A 19211-nucleotide genomic window follows, 5' to 3' on the forward strand; every position below is an offset into this window, starting at 1 on the left:
CTCTTTATAAATCAGCATTATTTAAAGCAGTGGTCCCCAACCCCTGGCCCGGGGACCGGTACCGGTCCGTGGATCATTTGGTACCGGGCCATGGCTCCTCCTCATCCTCCTCCCCGGCTGCTGCCTTGAGGGCTGCCCTGCCACTCTGCCACCGGCTCACCTTTGGTGCTCTCCAGTGGCCGCCATGGCTGGGGCTCCCCCTTGGTGTGGCACTGTGCAGCTGCTGCTAGCAGCACCCCCCAGTGGATAGCGGGAAGTCAGGGGCGACGGTGGGAAAGCAAGCGGAGCAGGGGCTCTGGTGGCTGCGACATCCTTCGGCAAAAGACTGCCCCCCGGGCCTCAGTAAAACTGTCAAGCGTTGACCAGTCCGCAGTGATAAAAAGGTTGGGGACCACTGATTTAAAGAACACCCGGCCTCTTGGAGAATCTATATACAAATGAACAGCATGTTATTCCCTTATCAGCTCTAGCTCAAATCCAGTTGACACTTGATATTCTCAAGTATCTTAAAGTTAGGTCAGGTTAATGTTGCTACCTGTAGATGTAAAGGTACATCCAAAGACAAGCAGGGAAAATCGGAAATGTAAGTTTCCTGAAGTAAATTTCACACGGACTTTAATATGAACTATGAACGGTCTGAAAACAAACATAAAAAAGAAGGGGAAAGTCTGGCCTCTACTAAAAAGGAAAAGAAAAGTGTGCTAAATAATTTTTAAAAGCCACATTTTAAAAATTGTAATGACAATGACAATATTGCATGAAGCAACAAAGTGTATTATCAGTGAAATTGAGAAACAAACACGCAGTATCAAAAATCAAAGATGAGATGAACTCGACATTCTGAATAAGGAGCACAGAGGAAAATTAATGGTTATTCCAAAATAGAAAGGTGAGTGTTCCAGCTAGGCAGATTCTTGGAACTGTAACTAGCAATTCAGGGAATAATAGGGGAGGAATCATCCACAATCTTCAGGTAGCATTGAAACTGTTACCTTGTTATACATGAACAAAATAGAACATTGTCAATATAAAAGTTACCCCCCAAACACTGCTTATCATTGTTTTTTCTACATCATGTGCGATAAAATATCTTAGGCCCATTCTGCACAAGTTAAATGTAGCAGGAGTGTGGCAAATTGTAAACACTACTAATTTGCAGTTATGCACGACGTCGCACACAATCTGCCACACTCCTGAAACCGTTCCGTGAAAAGCGCTTCGTTGTAGCGCTTCCAGGGAAATCCCCCAAAGTGGATTCACCCTCTGGAAAGCGCTACACTCTTGCAAACAATCTGCAACAGTTTCAAAAAAGTTCTGTGCATTACCATTGTTGCGGTTTCAGCAAAGTCCCTCCCCCTGGCTCTCTCCTCTGAACTTCCGGCAAAGCGATCGCTAATTTTTTTTCTCAGAGCGAGCGGAGAGCAACAAGCCAGCGAGCCTTCATTCACCCAGCGAGGCTTCTCCAGCTGCAGTCCCTCCACAGAGCTGCTTTAAAGCTCCCCTCAAGTCACCAAGCACAACACAGCCCCATTTGCAAGTTCCCTTTATTTTTGCCCGAAAATCGCATCCGTGCATGGGGGGGGGATTTTTCTTTTCACTCGGGGGAGCGTGGCAACAATGAAACACCAGCTCATACGCCAGCTGCCAGCTAGATGGGGCTCTACGTTAGGAGGTAGCAAGGAATCAAGGAATCATGGCATATTCGTTACAATGTTTGTTTTTCTTTTTTTTTAAAAAAACTGTTCTTAAAGGGAAAGAGGCTTTTCCGGAGCATGGTAACAACCACCCATTGGCTGCTCATTTGATTGACGGCCAGGGGCAGGACAAAGCACAGAAAAAATTGCTTCCTTTCTAGTGATTTTTGGCGAGACCGGAAACCTGTGGGAAACGATTGAAACACTACTGGATTCCACTACAAAGGCAGTTATGCATTACGCCGAATTCTACTATTTTAAATTCCATTATTTCTTTCTGTAAGCAATTTGCCACATTGATCCTTGTGTGGAATGGGCCTTAGTATCTGTCAATACAGAGTCAGGGAGATACAGAAGGTATACTGACTTGAATGGTTATGTCTCTGCTACTGATAAAGATAGGAAGTTTGCTTAGATAGGAATTACACTCTCTCCTTACTAGAAGCTTTTCCCCCCTCAAGGCAGGACTACTGGTCTCATTTCCCTATTTTCAGGACCCTCTTCAATCCTTCACTCTCCTTAATAGAACTTTCCACTGAACAAACAGCCATTCTTAACTGTAGAATTCCATCCAAAGCCTCTGTCATTCAAGGTTATCAGACTCGGTTAACACATTCATTGTCCATTAAAAGAGCATTTTATATTGTATGCTTTACAGTGATTTGCTATTTTTCACACATCAGCAGCAACACTCTGATGAGCAATGTTTTAAGTATTGTGGCCAGGGGTTCCCAAGTCGTGGCACAGGGACTCGTACGCAGCAGTCCAAGATTGCTATCAGGATTTGCAGGTCGCTGTTGGGTATCTGTTCTTTTCACAGTGGAGCCACTAACATGCAGCACTGTGATTATTTCTTCCATTCTTAGAACCAAAGAAAAACCCAGAATGCATCCACAGGACCTGCCCTTGAAAGGGGCTAACGGACATGGCAGAAAAGGGAGCTTTTGAATCTCTTTTCTGTTGTGCTGTTTTCTGCTACCACCAGCCCCAATCACCCCATCCCAACTGCTTTTACTTATGCTAGGGAACTCATATAAGTATCCATCAAAGGTCTCTAGGACAGTGGTCCCCAACCTGCGGGCCGCGGCCCGGCGCCGGGCCGCAAAGGCCATGGCGCCGGGCCGCGGCTCCCCTTCCCCGCCCCTCCCCCCCCGCAGTAAAAAACTTCCTAGGCCGCAAACTTGCATCCCGGGAAGCTACTTACTGCGGGAGGGCGGGGAGAGGGAATCAGGGCCGGGCCGCGCCTGCGCGGCCCGCGGGTGCGGCCCGATCCACGGGTGCGGCCCGCGGGCGCGGCCCGATCCGCGGGTGCGGCCCGCGGGCGCGGCCCGATCCGCGGGTGCGGCCGGGCGCGGCCCGATCCGCGGGTGCGGCCCGCGGGCGCGGCCGGGCGCGGCTCGCGGGCGCGGCCGGAAACGTGGGCGTGGCCTGCGCGGTCCCTGCGGGCGCGGCCCAATGCCCTGCCGGTCCCCAGCCTAATAAAGGTTGGGGACCACTGCTCTAGGAGATTTGACAATCAAGCAGAGAAGCACTTTACTGTATTAAAGAAAGTGAAAAGAAATTCTACTCTCTGTCCCTCTAAGAAGGTTTCCACCTTTAATAATAGCCCCTGTGGCAGCTTTCTGTTAAAATCTGAAAAATTATCATGTCACTCCAGAGTTAGATATATATATACCTGTAGGACCAAAACTCAGTGGCCAACCTGTTAATAAGGTAAGAAACCACTTTATTCTGCAAGTGAGGATCACAAAATTGCTCCTTACACAATGAGGAGGCTACAGGGTGACATATCTGACATTTAGTTTTTCTATGCAGAGAATAATTTTTTTTTCCTGGGGAGGAACTTTGTATCATGTGACAGAAATGAGGTAACTTTGTATAAATCAGCTTTTCAGTCTGGTTTACCATCCAGGGACTAGTCTATCGCCCCAGCCCCAAGGGGAGACTGGTACCCAGAATCAGGTTGAAGCTCTAAGGCAGGGGTAGTCAAACTGCGGCCCTCCAGATGTTCATGGACTACAGTTCCCATGAGCCCCTGCCAGCATTTGCTGGTTTTGATTTTGAGATATAAGGTATAAATGAAAGGGGGAGAGGAATAATTTCCCCAACTTTTATAAGGTTCATGGAATATAGTGTTTATCTAATCCAGGGGTAGTCAAACTGCGGCCCTCCAAATGTCCATGGACTACAATTCCCAGAAGCCCCTGCCAGCGAATGCTGGCAGGGGCTTCTGGGAATTGTAGTCCATGGACATCTGGAGGGCCGCAGTTTGACTGCCCCTGATCTAATCCATAGAGTCACTTGAAGTATATTAGACAATTGTACCTTATCCTTTGGTCTTTTCAAAGAGCCGTAGACTGAAGAAATTCATTTTGATATGCCACAGTTAAGTACTTGAGGGCAGATCTGCGTTTTATAGCATTATTATCCGACACAAATGGATAATACGTAACTGTGTTACCGCAAAGAAACATAACAAGACCATGTACTTAAGGAGATCCAGATTTATAAGAAGTGAACAGTCTGAAATCAACAATAGTACTTACAGGTTTTTAATATCTACAGCGCCCCGGAAAGCCTTCCTTGGAATAGCATGGATCTGGTTTTCACTGAGGTCTCTAATTTAAAATAAAAATAAAAATAGTGGAATTAAGCTCATTTGATTATACTCTTATACAACATAAAAAGGTTCTTCTGTAATGGAATTTAAGAAAGAGTATTTCAAGTTAATCCAAATCACTGCAATTCACTTTCTGTTACGTGTCAATCCAAATAATTGTAATACATTTTCCATTACCAATTACAAATCAGTCTCAATCAAATGCCTGGTGGAATACGCTGCTGGTGGAAATTCGGGTCCTGGCGGAACTACCGAAGTTCTGCATGGCCTGCAAAGTGGTGCTATTCTATCAGGCATTTGGTTGAGGCCTGAGAAGCAAATAAAATCAGTAAGCCGCCCTCTCCCTTTCCAGAATACACTACCATAGATAGTCACCCAGCTGGCTGCATGTGGGGGAGTGCAGAATTGAACCCAGCTTGCCAGATTAGAAGTCTGCACTCTAACCACTACACCAAACTGGCTGTCCAAAATAAATAATATTTTCTTATTTGTTATTAACTATAAAATATTTTAAAAACACAACAATGAAATACAACTTCTTAAAAATGCACACATTCCAGATAATCCCTACCCAGAATGATGCAGCTAGAAACAAATGGGAACTTTTGAAAACTCTCAAGGGCTTGGATTTCAAAGATGTATTCAAAAGTTTTACATGTCTGTATTGTGCAGAAAGGAGACTTCAAAACAAGTAAAGGGAAAACAAACACCAAACCCAAGTGAAAATTAACTTTTATTTGTAAGTATGTTGACATGATATATAGAACTAGCAGACACACATCAAGGAGGGTGGGGAGAATCTTGGTTATCCACATAACAAAGTACATATGGATTTTTCATTTATCTCCAAAACTATAGCTACCTAAACTTATTAGGAATTCAGCTTCCAGGTGGGACCCCAGAATTATAGCTCCTCTCCAGACTACAGATATCAATTCCCCTGGGGAAAATTGATGTTTCGGTAGATTCCATGTCATTACAGCCTGCTGAGGTCTTGCCCTTTCCAGGCTCCATCTCCAACTCTCCTGGAGTTTCCCAGTCTGGCAATTCTGTCTCCCCGTCCCCCACTTGTAGCCAGGGGTGACCTAGCAAAACTAACAACAGGGTTGTCAGCTTTCAGGTAGGGCGTGAAGATCTCCCAGAATTACAACTGATCTCCAGATTATTTAAAAAATCAGTTCCCGTAGCAAAAATGGCTGCTTTGGAGGGTGGACTCTGTGGCATTAGATCCCACTAAAGTCCCTCTTTACCCCAAATTCTGCCCTCCCCCAAAATATCTCCAGAAATTTCCCAGCAAACAGACAATCCACACGTTACCCCATTCTTTGATATTTTTATTCTTTTAGTTTAGTGAACTTGGTTGCAGGCCCAATTTTGCACCCTAGGAAGGCCATTGGGGTCTTATAGTTATTTATTATTATTATTATTATTATTATTATTATTATTATTATTATTATTTAATTTGTTACCTGCCACTCCCAAGCAGGTTGCAGGGATCCAGTTAAAACTCCCATTAAAAACCCATTAAAATGGACAAGAAATACCAATACAAATACCAATACAAAAACTCACAACCCAGCAACATGGCGGAAACCTCCCCCCCATCCCCAATTCCTACTACTACCTCCAGAGGGAGGAGGCAGGAGAGACAAGATACCCAAAAGTGTTAGCTAAACACCAGATAAATCTAGGAAAGACACAAATCGCCTGTCCTGGATCCCTTTGTCTTAAACTGACTGTTTAAAATTCAAAAAGAGGCTGCCATCTTTAAAATATGTGACGAAAAATGCATGCATTAAAATAGGACTACTAACATTTCTTTCCCAACAGCAGCTGGTTCTTTTACAGGGCAATCTTATGCAGAGTTGCTTCAGACTAAATCCTTTGAAGTCAATGGGCTTAGTCTAGTTTATCACTGCATAGAGCTGCACTGTCAAGTGAAGTTTCCTACTTTTAGGGACTGGCTCATCTGCTTATGAGGAGAGTCAAAGCATGGTGCCTGCCATTGTGATCCTTGGGATATTGAGAGTTTAGTTGTAATTAAGTGAAATTAAATAGTAATTGTCCATGGTAAGCTCCAGGATAAATGGGAGATTCAGGATGCAATCTGGTGTGTATGAAAGCCGCAATGAATTTGACGGGACTGCCAAGATAGCATGCACAGACCTGGACTGAGTGGCTCAAATCTTTACTGACTCATCTAAAAAAAAAAGTGGTGGGTTTAGCTGTCCATTATTTCTCACACTCACATTTTCTGTCCAATGGGGAAAACAGCTCATCTTCACAGGACTATTAGTATGAATGCCACAGATGAGTCTGCATTAGAGATGCCATCCCCTGAAATTATAGCTTGCCTCCAGACAACAGAGAACCATTCTCTTGGAGAAAATGGCTTCACTGGAGGGTGGATTTCATAGCATTACACTCCACTGAGGTCCCTCCCCACTTCACATCCCACCCACCCCCAGATCCACCCCCAAAGGATCCAGGTATTTTCCAACCCAGAGTTATATATTTACTCTGCTATATGTGCTTAGTAATGCCTGTCCCCCCACAGTCTTTAACCGCTCCTAGTGAAGTGGATTAAATAAAAGAGTAAGGGCTCCAAAGGCGTGCCCTGTCCGGGATGAGGAAGGGTGCCGATAGACCCCTTTCCCCGGACTGACAATCGGAGGGACCAATTGGTCCCTCCGATTGTCAGTCCAGCTGCAAGGGACCAATTGTGAGATGCGCACAGCGCGGCTCACAATTGGTCCCTTGCCGCCGGACTGACAAATCCACCCCCCTCCCAGTTCACCAGCATGCGGCCGCCCGCCGCCATTACCTCGCTTCCTCTCCACACGCGAGGTCGCCGCCTGCCCGCACGCCAAGGAGGGCCAATCAGCCGCCACTCTGGCAGCGGTGTCGTTGCTGCGGCCTCCACCAATGTCATGCCTCGCCGCAGGATGCCCCACCCGAGAGCGGCCTGCGCCACTGCCCGCCGCCGACAGAAACAGCGTAGTCTACGTGGCCGCCACCCACCTCGCCCGCACCCACCACAGCTCGCCCGCAGATCAATGGGGCCGCCAGGGGCTGGCACCACACCATCCGGCAGCCGTGGCCGCAGCTCCGCCCCAACCCGCCGCAAGCAGCCACTCCGGATCACTGCTTTGCCTCGCCGACCCGTTGGACTCGCTGCCACCGGCCACGGCTGCCGCCGCGCCCCCAGCATCGCTGCACGTTCCAGCCTTGCCCTGAGGCCTCGCTCCTGCACTCCAGGCCACCCACAGCCACCACGCAGATGCAGGTAGGCCGCGGAGCGTGGGGCCCACTCCACCATTCGGGGCCCACTCAGAGGTCGCCCTACACCCGGCCTTGGGTTCGGGCCTGGCCCCAGAGAGCCGTGCCACCTAACTCGCAAGCCCTGCTAGCGCCCGCTGTATTTCGGTGACAGCGGGCTTATTTTCTAGTTAATTTATAAACTACCTGCATAGATTTAGAACTGAGTAAGTGTAGAGGCAAACAAACTGGTCAGTCTGAGAAGAGATCAGCCCTGACTGCTCCTTAGAAGGCCAGATCCTGAAGATGAAACTCAAATACTTTGGCCACCTCATGAGAAGGAAGGACTCCCTGGAGAAGAGCCTAATGCTGGGAGCGATCGAGGGCAAAAGAAGAAGGGGACGACAGAGAATGAGGTGGCTGGATTGAGTCACTGAAGTAGTCAGTGCGAACTTAAATGGACTCCGGGGAACGGTAGAGGACAGGAAGGCCTGGAGGATCATTGTCCATGGGGTTGCGATGGGTTGGACACGACTTTGCAACTAGCAACAAGTGTAGAGATATATTTTTTAAACTAAACTGCAATATTTTAAAATTTGGAACGTGCAAAAGCATATTTCCGGAAAACTGTTTGGAACAATAAGACACACCACTATTTTTCTAGCAGTATATAATGGAAATAGAGCTTATTTTACTGTTAACCATTTGTTTTAATGTTAGCAGTTCAATAACCTAATCCAGGTCCTCCAGATGTCCATGGACTAGAATTTCCATGAGCCCCTGCCAGCGTTTGCTGGCAGGGGCTCATGGGAATTGTAGTCCATGAACATCTGGAGGACCACAGGTTGACTACTCGTGATCTAATCCAGTGCTCTGAAGAAGATGCACACAGCACAGGTACAGCTCAATTTGTACTGGGACCAAGCAGGAATATCAGAGACATGCTCATGAGTTGCGATTTAATTTCTGTCTTAGTTAAGTAACCCTGCAAATGGCATATAACTTACGATACATTAAATGCCTTTGAATGAAACTGCTACGTAAAAGCAATCTGATTTAATATACATGAATATAAGTGCCATCAATTAATCTCCAGACAGCTTTTCAGGAGTACATTTTTATTTACATGGAAACTCTTTCTGCTGATCTCAGCACAAGGCAAATCATTCTGTCACGGGACCCAAGGGGAAGCATGATGTTGAACCTGCCCTCCACTGACAAGCACAGATTCGGACCGGAAGCAGCTCAGGTTTATTTCATTACAAGTCTAACATTAAAAAGGAGCATGGTTAACCTTGCCTGTACACTGTGTCCCTTATTCTTCAGGGAATTGATCCTTAACACCCCCGAGTAGCTCTTACGTCCCTCCAAAACCAGAATATCCCAACAGTCCTGTCTTCTGATTGCCAAGAATCTGACTCCTCTTGCACTAGTGATATAGTTCGGATTTTTCATCTGTTTCTGCACTAAAATTTGCTTCTTCAGCTGCATGGCCAAATTTCCCCCTTACTTGCCCTGCAGCAAGGGAATCCCCAGAAAACTGGATTTCAACTTTTCAAGCAGGGGTCTAATGAGGTCTAAGTTAGGCCTGCCCATTGTGGAAATGTGTGGAATTAGGTTTTTCCCCATGCCTGCCATTTTGAGTCATTTGGCCACACCCATTTACAAATACAGATACAGGGTACCTATATTGGCATAATCTTTACACCAGTCCGCGATGGGGAATAGCACTCATTGGCCCCTTGGCCTGGACTGATGAACTGGGAGCCGCAAAACACCTCCTGGCCCGCTCACCCCCCAACCTTGCCTCCCTTCGGCCCCCTGCCACCATTACGAGCCTGCCCACCGACATGCCAGTTAGGTGGCCGGCTGGGGCAGCTTTCTGTGTACAGCGGCAGGGGGCTGGGGGGGGGGGAAGGCTTCGCGCCGGCCAAAGGGGCAGGCCTGCCGCGTCACCCCAAAGGGCTCTCTCCCTTCCTTCAAACCCAGGACGTCTAAGCAATACACTCCACCATCACACCATGCTAGCGCCCGTTGTATTTCCTGCTACAACGGGTTTAAGCTACTAGTAAAAGATAAAAAAATAGCAGAATAGTATGATAAAATAATATGTACAATAATATATAAATCAGTAGGCACTAGATTACAAGATGGTCATATCCTGATGTGTGGTTTACAATGGGATTCACAGAAGCCTGTTATTTAGCCAATATGGAGTTCAGATATGAATAATTTTCCTGTATATTGTTGATAATACCTTGGGAACTTTTGAGATGATCTCCGGTATTATTTGATCATCATCTACACTAGTAAATTTCAGTTTTTTCTCAATAATGACTAGTAGATTTTTCCAATATTGGACTAGTGGTTTTGCAAGTGGAGAAATCTGGGGCACTCCACCAATAGTTGATATAAAGTATCAGGAACATGACACCCATGAAGACGCAACCTTTCAGTGAAAGGAGTGTCTGAAAGACAACCTCTAGGTATCTTGGAAGGGAGGTTATTTAGCTGTGCTAAAAGAAAGGGTCTTCTTAGAGAACTGTCATCTAATATTCACAAATATGCAGGAGAAGATCTATACACAAGGAGAATTCCAACAGATGCTGTTGGATGTTGAGCTCAGTATCTGTACACCAGCCTGGTGTAGTGGTTAGGAGCATCGACTTCTAATCTGGCGAGCTGGGTTTGATTCCCCACTCCTCCTCCACAGGTAGCCAGCAGGGTGACCTTGGGCTTGCCATAGCACTGATAGAGCTGTTCTGACCAAGCAGTAATCTCAGGGCTCTCTCAGCCTCACCTCACTAACAGGGGAGAGGAAATAGAAGACGACTGTAAGCCACTTTGAAACTCCTCCTGATAGAGAAAAGCAGCATATAAGAACCAACTTCTTCTTGGTATAGTGGTGTAGTGGTTAGGACTTCTAATCTGCCCAGCCGGGTTTGATTCCGTGTTCCCCCACATACAGCCAGCTGGTTGACTTTGGGCCAGACACAGTCCTGATAGAGCTGTTCTGACAGGACAGTAATATCAGGGCTCTCTGAGCCTCTCCTCCCTCACAAGGTATCTGCTGTGGGGAGTGAAAAGGGAAGGCGATTATAAACTGCTTTGAGACTCCTTTGGGTAGAGAAATGTGGCACATAAGAACCAACTCATCTTTTTCTGCTTTGTTTTAAAATACATTCATTATTTAATTTGTATCCCACCCCTCACAGAGTCTCAGGGCAGCTAACAGAATAAGGGTTTACAATAACCAGAATATAGAATAAAACAGGGAAAGAGTAAAATAAGTTATAATATCCATGTAGCATCTCCATTAAAACGACAGTGAACCCCACTCCATTGGTCCCAGCATGGGGAAAGTATGAAAAATTCTTACCCCAGAAATAGAGGGGGCAAGAAACACTATTACATCAGTATATACAGGTAACAGCAGACTTAGTATGTTTATGTATGGGAAGGCTTGTTAATAACTGATGTATGCAGTTTCCCTACAAGGGACACAAACAAATAAGGAGAGGGGTTGAATTTGCAGACCTCACTGCTGGAAAAGTTGCCCCCCCACCCCCCATGAATGATAAAATTGATAGACCTAACTAAATATCAACAACCTGGATGCACTGTATTTATTTTGTTCCAACAGTGAAATGTTTCCGCAGCTAATTTGATTTGTCTTTTCGACCCCCTAATGAAATAGTAGCTAGAAGATATTAACAATGCTGTTTTGCAAATTAATGAATAACTAAATAGAGATGGTACAAAGGTTTTTCATCAAAAAACTAGTTTGCACTTGGATTAATGATGATACTGTTTTGCATTTAAATGAGTACTGCACAGGTTGTAAAATGCAGCATACATGATTTTGTAGCAGCATAGGTACCTTACTCATTAGAGCGACCTACAAGTAGATTAAAATGACACAATTGCTCAATTTAGTAGATGGGCACATTCAGGTGCTTCTACTGTGAAATAAACAGCAGCGTTTTAATATGAGGATTCTATATTCCGTGCTCATGCAATATATACAAGGTCTGATGAACCGATTTTGTACATTTCCATTGGTATTTTTGTAAAAATTTATGTGGGGCGTAATATTAGTGGATCACCCACAATGCGTCAGCTCCTCACAACTGAAGCCAGTTCTGCATTGCGGCTATTTTATTATCACTGAAGAATTCCAGTTGAATATGCCATTTACCTCACAAAGCACTGAGTGTTATTATTTTAATTGTATAAATGGAAATTGCTGCATGCAATGATGATATCATGCACTACTAAAGTTGGATCGGTCTTTTTTTTTTTTTCCTTGTATCGCTAAGCCGTCATTTACTTTCAGGCAATAAATCTTCTGGAGAAGGCAAACAGGCCTTTAAATTTAATTGCTGGTAATTTTATTTTTCCTCTATGGTTTAACCTCCCTTAGAGTCTGATCAGTTGCATCATAAATCCATGATGCCATCCCAATGCTTCACGTCATGTTCGGCGCATTGAAGAAGGAATAACAACCCTAGATTTTCAGAGGGAAAAGGTAGACGTTCAGAGGCAAGCTGCTAGCCCAGAACCCATTCTCTGAATAGTTATTTCATGCTATGTAGAGGAAAAAGTAATAAACTACAAACTCCTTCTACATTAACCAGCCAAATAAAAAGTGTCAAATTACTCCCTGGGGCTAGTAGCATCAATCTACACAAGTCAATACTGACAAGGGTTAGACTCTGACTGATTATGCATGGGGAGGGGGGAGGCTGGCCGGTGCTCAAACGGCAGTGGGGCAATTTCCCACTTGTGCACAATGTCGATGCGAGCCCAGCCTCCTCCTGGCCCTGGCCTGCTTTAGGGCCTTCGATGCCCCACAGCAAAGGAATACTGATTTATAGTGTTCCCATTTTTTGCCATGGTCACTGTCAGTGGCCAGGCCAGGCCAGGAAAGAGCCTATAGTATCCCATTTAGCTTTGTGGCACCTCAGAGATGAATGAGGCAGGTTTTTTTTTTTACCTCCCACAAAGTTGTGATTGCATTGTGATGCAATCCCTCCCTTGTGGAAGTAATCCCCCCACCCCTCTTCCCCCCACCACCGTGGAGAAACATGGTGGAACCTTTCCACCCTGGCTGGTGTGCCTAAATCTGGGGCGGACCGCGTCCGGCAGGGAAACTCTTCCCCCGTTAGTCCATGAGAAGCAGTGGGTCACGTTGCCCCGCTGTGGTGACCACCGTGCACAATGGGTCTCATGGAGCTTTCCTTGTTCTTCACTAACTGTGCTCTGTTTGTCAAACCACACTTGAAGATATAACATGTGCAGCCACCACCCCTGGGATGTCAGAATGCAAATGGGTGTGGTGGCATGTTTAAATCCTCTCCCCTTACTAACACAAAATAAATCCCCTGCTCATGGAAATGAATTATGACAGTGGGATTGTATCACTGATGCCAGATCACTCTGGAATATAATGGAAAGAGAGAAAGAAAGAAAGAAAGAAAGAAAGAAAGAAAGAAAGAAAGAAAGAAAGAAAGAAAGAAAGAAAGAAAGAAAGAAAGAAAGAAAGAAAGTTTGCTGGGCGGGGAGGGGAGAGACAGACAGGCACATAACTAAGCTATAAGTAGTCTGGAGCCCTTCTACATTCTGGTATCCTGGAACTATAATAAAACAGAGTAGGCTTCTCAGTACTACATCATCTGTTTTACCTGCATTCTCAAGTGGAACAGTCCCAGGACAGCCAAATACATGTTTCTGAATGTCTGCCTTGTACCCAATACAAAGGCTGCATTTAGACCGCAGACTTAATTGTCGGTATGTTAGCATGTTCACAAACCCGTCTATGTTGATGGGTTTGCACACAGCCTAAATCAAAGAATTCCACTTAGAAACTGTTGCCCGTGACATGTGAATGCCCAAACCGGCTTCCCTAAACTTGAAATAAATTCTGGTTTAGAATTCTAGAAACGGGTGAGTGGGTTTAACTCAGGTTAAGCCCACATGCCTGGGATTGTAAATCATGGATAACTACCAGAGTTTGCTTCTAACCAGGATCCATTAATTGTCCTCTAAGAGAGAGGGGGAAGGCAGCAAACGTGCATACCTGGCAGCTAGCCAGGTTTGTGTTTTAACCTGATGACTGTTAAATATGCTTTCTGAATCCTGACAAAGCCACTGGCCCCCCAAACACATAAGTGCTTCTTTATTTGCAGGCTGCTAATGGTGCATAGTCCTCCTAGTCTCACTGATATACCTCATTTCCGCAGCTACTCCCTTTCCAAGGCCTCCTCCCGTTAACCTCTGCTGACAGCTTCGTTGAACTAGACTTTCCTCACGTGCTAGTTTTTCCGCCCTCTGCAAATGGCTTTCCTCCAGAGATCACTCCGAATAAGTTCAGTTCTTAACCCTGATATCTCTAGGCCACTTCTCTCAGATTTGAGCATTTATTCCTCAGTTCTCCCCTCCCCCTGGGTAACAAAACAGCCTCTCTAGCCTCTAGATGTCTTGAAGGGACTTCTCTAGTCCTTTCTCTTTCTTCAGGGCAGCTTAAAGTGTTTGTGTTTTCAGTGTGTGTATGTGTGTGTAAGATCTTGGATCTTCCTCTTTTCCTGCCACCTTCTACTTTTTCCTGGCATTCCAGTAACTCTTGTCTTCTCATGTGATCCAAGTACAATAGTCTCAGTTCAGTCCTCTGGATTTCTAAGGAGAGTTCAGACATTATTTGATTTCTTTTGTTGTTCCATCACTGGGAGATTCTCAACAAAGGCCCACCATCCAACCCTGTCTGTAGTTTTTGAAAGGTCAATCCATTTATGTTTTTGATTCTCTTTGTTCATCTTGTTCTTTGTCTACCTCAGGATTTCTCAACCAGGGTTTCTTGATAGCCCTGGAAGAGTTTCTCGAATGGGTGGGAGTTATTAAGCTCAGGGTTCCCAATGATTTGTCATTGTCATGAGTTAAAATTTCCATGAAAATAAAATGTTCCTTATGTTCATTGTTGTGAAGTGTCTGTATCTTATTTTGAAGGGATGTTTAAACATTACCATAGTGATCAGAGAGCGTTAGGGCAGTGGTTGAGAGTAGAGGAGTAAACTACCCCCCCCCCACCGGGCCTCAGTAAAATTGTCAAACGTTGAGTGGTCCCCGGTGATAAAAAGGTTGGGGACCACTGCTTTAGAGCAGAGGTCCCCAACCCGTGGGCTGCGGCCCGGTGTCGGGCCGTGAAGGCCTTGGCGCCGGGCCGCGGCTCCTTCTTCCCTTCCCCCCGAAGCAAGAAGCTCGCCAGGCTGCGAGCAAATCGGCCGCCAAAGCGGCCAAAGCGGCCAAAGCGGCCGATTAGCTCGCGGCCTGGCAAGCTTCTTGTTTCGGGAGGGGAGGGAAGAGAAGCTTGCCGAGCCGCAAGCTAATTGGCCACTTTGGCAGCTGATTTGCTGGCGGCCCGGAGGGGCCGGGAAGGGGAGCCGCGGCTGCTGGCATGGCGGCGGTGCAAACGCGCATGCGCGTTTGCTCTGGGGCTGCCGCGCGTGCGCGGCCCCCCGGGCCGCCCTCTCCCCCTACCTCAGAGCAGCGGTCCGCAGCCGCCAAAAGATTGCGGACCGCTGCTTTAGAGCATGTAGGTGCTATAACTTTGAAACAGGAACAGTACAGACCAAAGTTTGGATCCAGCAGCAGCTATTCATTTTGACTGTAACTTCCTGGCAATACCCTACCTACCTATATGTAAGGCTTGAGAAAGTATGTTTCAAAGTATCTGAAGAAGTGTTCATGTACAAGATAACATACCCAGAACAGAACTTTGTGGGTTTTAAAGCTGCCACTGGACTCCAACTTTGTTCTGTGTCGATAGATTCAAGTTAGTAGCCATGTTGGTCTGAAGTAGCAGAACAAAGTTTGAGCCTTTAAAACCATTGTCTTACTAAGTGTGCTGTGTAAATGAAAGGGTATGCCCAGAATTTGACTTTGTTGGTCTTAAAGATGTCACTGGACTCACAGTTCTCACATGTTCAACGTAGAAGAAGAAGAAGAAGAAGAAGAAGAAGAGTTGGTTCTTATATGCCGCTTTTCCCTACCCGAAGGAGGCTCAAAGCGGCTTACAGTCGCCTTCCCATTCCTCTCCCCACAACAGACACCATGTGGGGTGGGTGAGGCTGAGAGAGCGCTGATATCACTGCTCTGTCAGAACAGTTTATCAGTGCCGTGGCGAGCCCAAGGTCACCCAGCTGGCTGCATGTTGGGGAGCGCAGAATCGAACCTGGCATGCCAGATTAGAAGTCCGCAGTCCTAACCACTACACCAAACTGGCTCTCACTCCAATTATGATCTGTTTCAATGTTCTTAATTGTTATGCCAATAAAGGTTGTATTGACTGACTAACCAACAAAGTTTAATTCTGGGCATAAGCTTTTGTATCAAGAAGAGTTCATTTTTATACCCCTTTTTTCACTGCCTGAAAGAGTCTCAAGGCGGCTTACGATTGCCTTCCCTTCCTCTACTAAGGTGACCAGATTGTCCCACTTTTGGAGGGACATCCGGAGGCATCTGGCAAATTGTACTTATGTTGAAAGTAAAAAAATACATATTACAATACTATTGTAAAATGAGGATCAGAACATGGAGGCAGGCAATGGCAAGCCACCTCCAAACATCTCTTGCCTGACTGTCCAACACTTCTACAATCATATGATATCTGGGCTAGACTACATACAGGCCATACGATAAATACATAAATAATTATACAATTATCTCGAACTCATTGTAGCCCGGAAGCTAAGCAAGGCTGGCCATGGGTCAGTACATGGACGGGGGGGGGGGGGCACCAAGCCAGACTGTGGTTGATATGAAGAGGAAAGTCATGCAAAGCCACCTCTGCTCATCTCTTGCCTTAAGCACCCCATGGGTGAGGTCAGCTTTGAAAACACAGAATCTTAGAGTTGGAAGGGATCTCCAGGGTCATCTAGTCCAACATCCTGTAGAAAAGTCAGAACTACGTACTCACCCATCCAATTCTATGCCCAGATAATACCCACCCCCCTAAAAAAAAATCACCCCAGAATCCCTGCCAGTCTGGCCTGGAAGAAATCCAGCTGCCGACTGTGAAAATCCCTAACTGCCCCCCCCCCAACACCAGTTTTTTCTTAAGGAAAAGACAGCACTTTATTTCAGGACACTTTATTTTCGTGAACTACAACTGAACTCAAAAGGACTGATTGGCTGTTTTAGCAAAGAATTATCATATGACAACATATGGCTTAATTTGGATATTACAACAGTTTACTAATTTGCCATAATTTGCTTTTGACTTATATCTCTACAGTTATGATGGTTGTTCATTTAGTATGAGGACGAGTGCATGCACTTGAAAGCTTATACTTGAATTAATCTTTGTTGGTCTTAAGGGTGCTACTGGACTCTATTTTTGTTACTTTATTAAACAGAAAATGATTAGATCTCCATGGGGTCCTTGCTAAGACTGGAGATGCAAAGCAAGTGTCCCCTTATATACCCAGTGGACATAGCTCCTCCCAGCCCCTCCCAATGATTGGGAGTCCCTGCCTACAAGGCCTTTGGGATTTTAGGCGATTCCCAGCTGGGGGAGGAGGCGTGGTCATTCACACCTAAGATCTAAGGCAGAATGGCTAGCTAAAAGATCAAAGGCTTACCAAAGAATGAGACTATGCTAAACTAACAGAGGCATATAAATGTCAATGAACAGGCATCATGGTGAAAACATCAAACATGATTTTGACACTGACCCCTAGTGTTGATCAGCATTTCCCTGGGCATGCAAGGAAGGGCCACAAGAGCCAAGCACCAACACAGTCCCTTCTGCCCACCCACTCATGATCTGAGTTGGTCGTGATTTGACAACACACATCTCTGCAATGTCAGGAATCAGGCAGAATATAATAAGTTGTCACATATGACAAAGCCAAACAAGCCAACCCACAAGCAATGTAAACAGAAATTTTTATGGAAGCACTCCTCCTTTCAATCCAATTAAGGCCCTTGGATTCAAGTGTGATGCTAGCATCACAACCAATTTTGGCTCCTGAAGCCATGTTTCCTACAGCCAAAACACAGCTATGCACAGCAGGAACTATTTAGGATCGTGTTGTGGTAAACAAAGCAACTTCTCAAAACAGCAATGCCCGAAACACGTACAAAGGCGGGGGAGGAGGGGGGAAGGCAGAGACCAATTCTCCCCCAGACTGCGCAACATGTGACAGATTTTAAAAGGCCACCATGTTTGCACCTTCAAAAGAAACAGAGACTGTAAAGTAACATGATATACTACGTTTTAAACCAAATTTGTCAATAATCAGATCTGGACAAGACAGCAAGAAATGTTCTACCTTCTCTGAAATACTGCTGTTTCTCACAGGAGAATAACTGAGTCCCCATTTATCCTGTAAATAAGACTGTTGAATTTACAAAGTACCCAGCACCCCTAATTCTAAGTAACTGTGAGAGCACCAATTCTGAATCAACTTGGCTGGACCGCTGATGGACCCATTAAGTGCCCCTTAAGTGGCTGTCTGCTGCCTGCTCCTCAGTTCAGAAGCTGATTGTCCAGTCTATTTGCAGCCTAGCATTATCAGCACACTTGTGGAACACATTTCCTACTCAGGACATTTATCCTCGCGGAACAATTTTCGTTTCTCTGAAATTGCACGCAGATCTAATAACCAAGTGTGGGCTAAACTGCAGATACCTAAATCCGCAAGCTGGGCCCACACTGAAAGAAAGCAGTCTTTTCTGGAGCCAACAATGCCTGGTGGCCCTCTGTGGTTGATGGGTTAACTGCAGCTACCAGACTTTTCACCACTGGACCACCTTCACCCTATACCCCTGTCTCTCACTCACGGTCACCGCAGCCACCTGGCCCTGGATGTTCCTTGCACAACAGCACAGTAGAGAATTTGCTTAGACTGATTTACCAGAATTTTAGATTAAATCAAACTGCAATTCAGATACTTTGGCTGGGCAGATGCAAACCATCTGCCAACTGACATTTACAAGCTGACATTTGTTGTCTCTTCGCACAACCTTTGCATCACATGTTCCCCAAGGCCCTTTAAAGAGTGATATTGTCTGCACACTTACACATCTGGGCGCAATTACACACAACATTTCAAATCACTTTCACAAATACGCATTCGCCATTATGTAGCTAGCTGCGAGCCCATCATGGGGTGAGGAGGAATAAACTGGACTTAACCCAGGGGTAGTCAAACTGCGGCTCTCCAGATGCCCATGGACTACAATTCCCACGGGTCCCTGCCAGCGAATGCTGGCAGGGACTTGTGGGAATTGTAGTCCATGGACATCTGGAGGGCCGCAGTTTGACTACCCCTGACTTAACCCTTTCCCAAACCTGTCGACCTTATACCCCCATCATGTGCCCGACAGTAGAAATTGCTTCACTCAGACACTGTCCATGGCAACAATTGTAATGGAGGGCTGGGGTCATGCCTGCTCATCCATTTGGGGAGCAACTGGTGATGGTGGTGCCCACATTAGTGTAAGGTGACCAGATTTTAACATTGGTAAAGCGGGACACCATTGACCAGGGGGGTTCTTGATTAAAAATTTGGTCTATATGGAGCACCAAAAATTTTCATAGAATGCATAGAATGCAAAAATAGTATTGTAATATATATATG

At 45.7% G+C, this 19211-nt stretch overlaps 1 protein-coding gene across 9 annotated transcripts in view; it reads right to left on the reverse strand.

Moving 5' to 3' along the window:
- Positions 1-19211, reverse strand: part of SLIT2 (slit guidance ligand 2) — a 350865-nt gene that overhangs the window by 131147 nt on the left and 200507 nt on the right. For all 9 annotated transcript variants that reach the window (XM_077301591.1, XM_077301593.1, XM_077301587.1 and 6 more), the window contains exon 5: positions 4241-4312. In XM_077301591.1, coding sequence (XP_077157706.1) covers positions 4241-4312 — 72 coding nt within the window. The remainder of the gene's footprint in view (positions 1-4240; positions 4313-19211) is intronic.

This window comes from Paroedura picta, chromosome 10 (assembly GCF_049243985.1).
Source record: "Paroedura picta isolate Pp20150507F chromosome 10, Ppicta_v3.0, whole genome shotgun sequence".
In the NCBI taxonomy this organism is placed as follows: Eukaryota; Metazoa; Chordata; class Lepidosauria; order Squamata; family Gekkonidae; genus Paroedura; species Paroedura picta.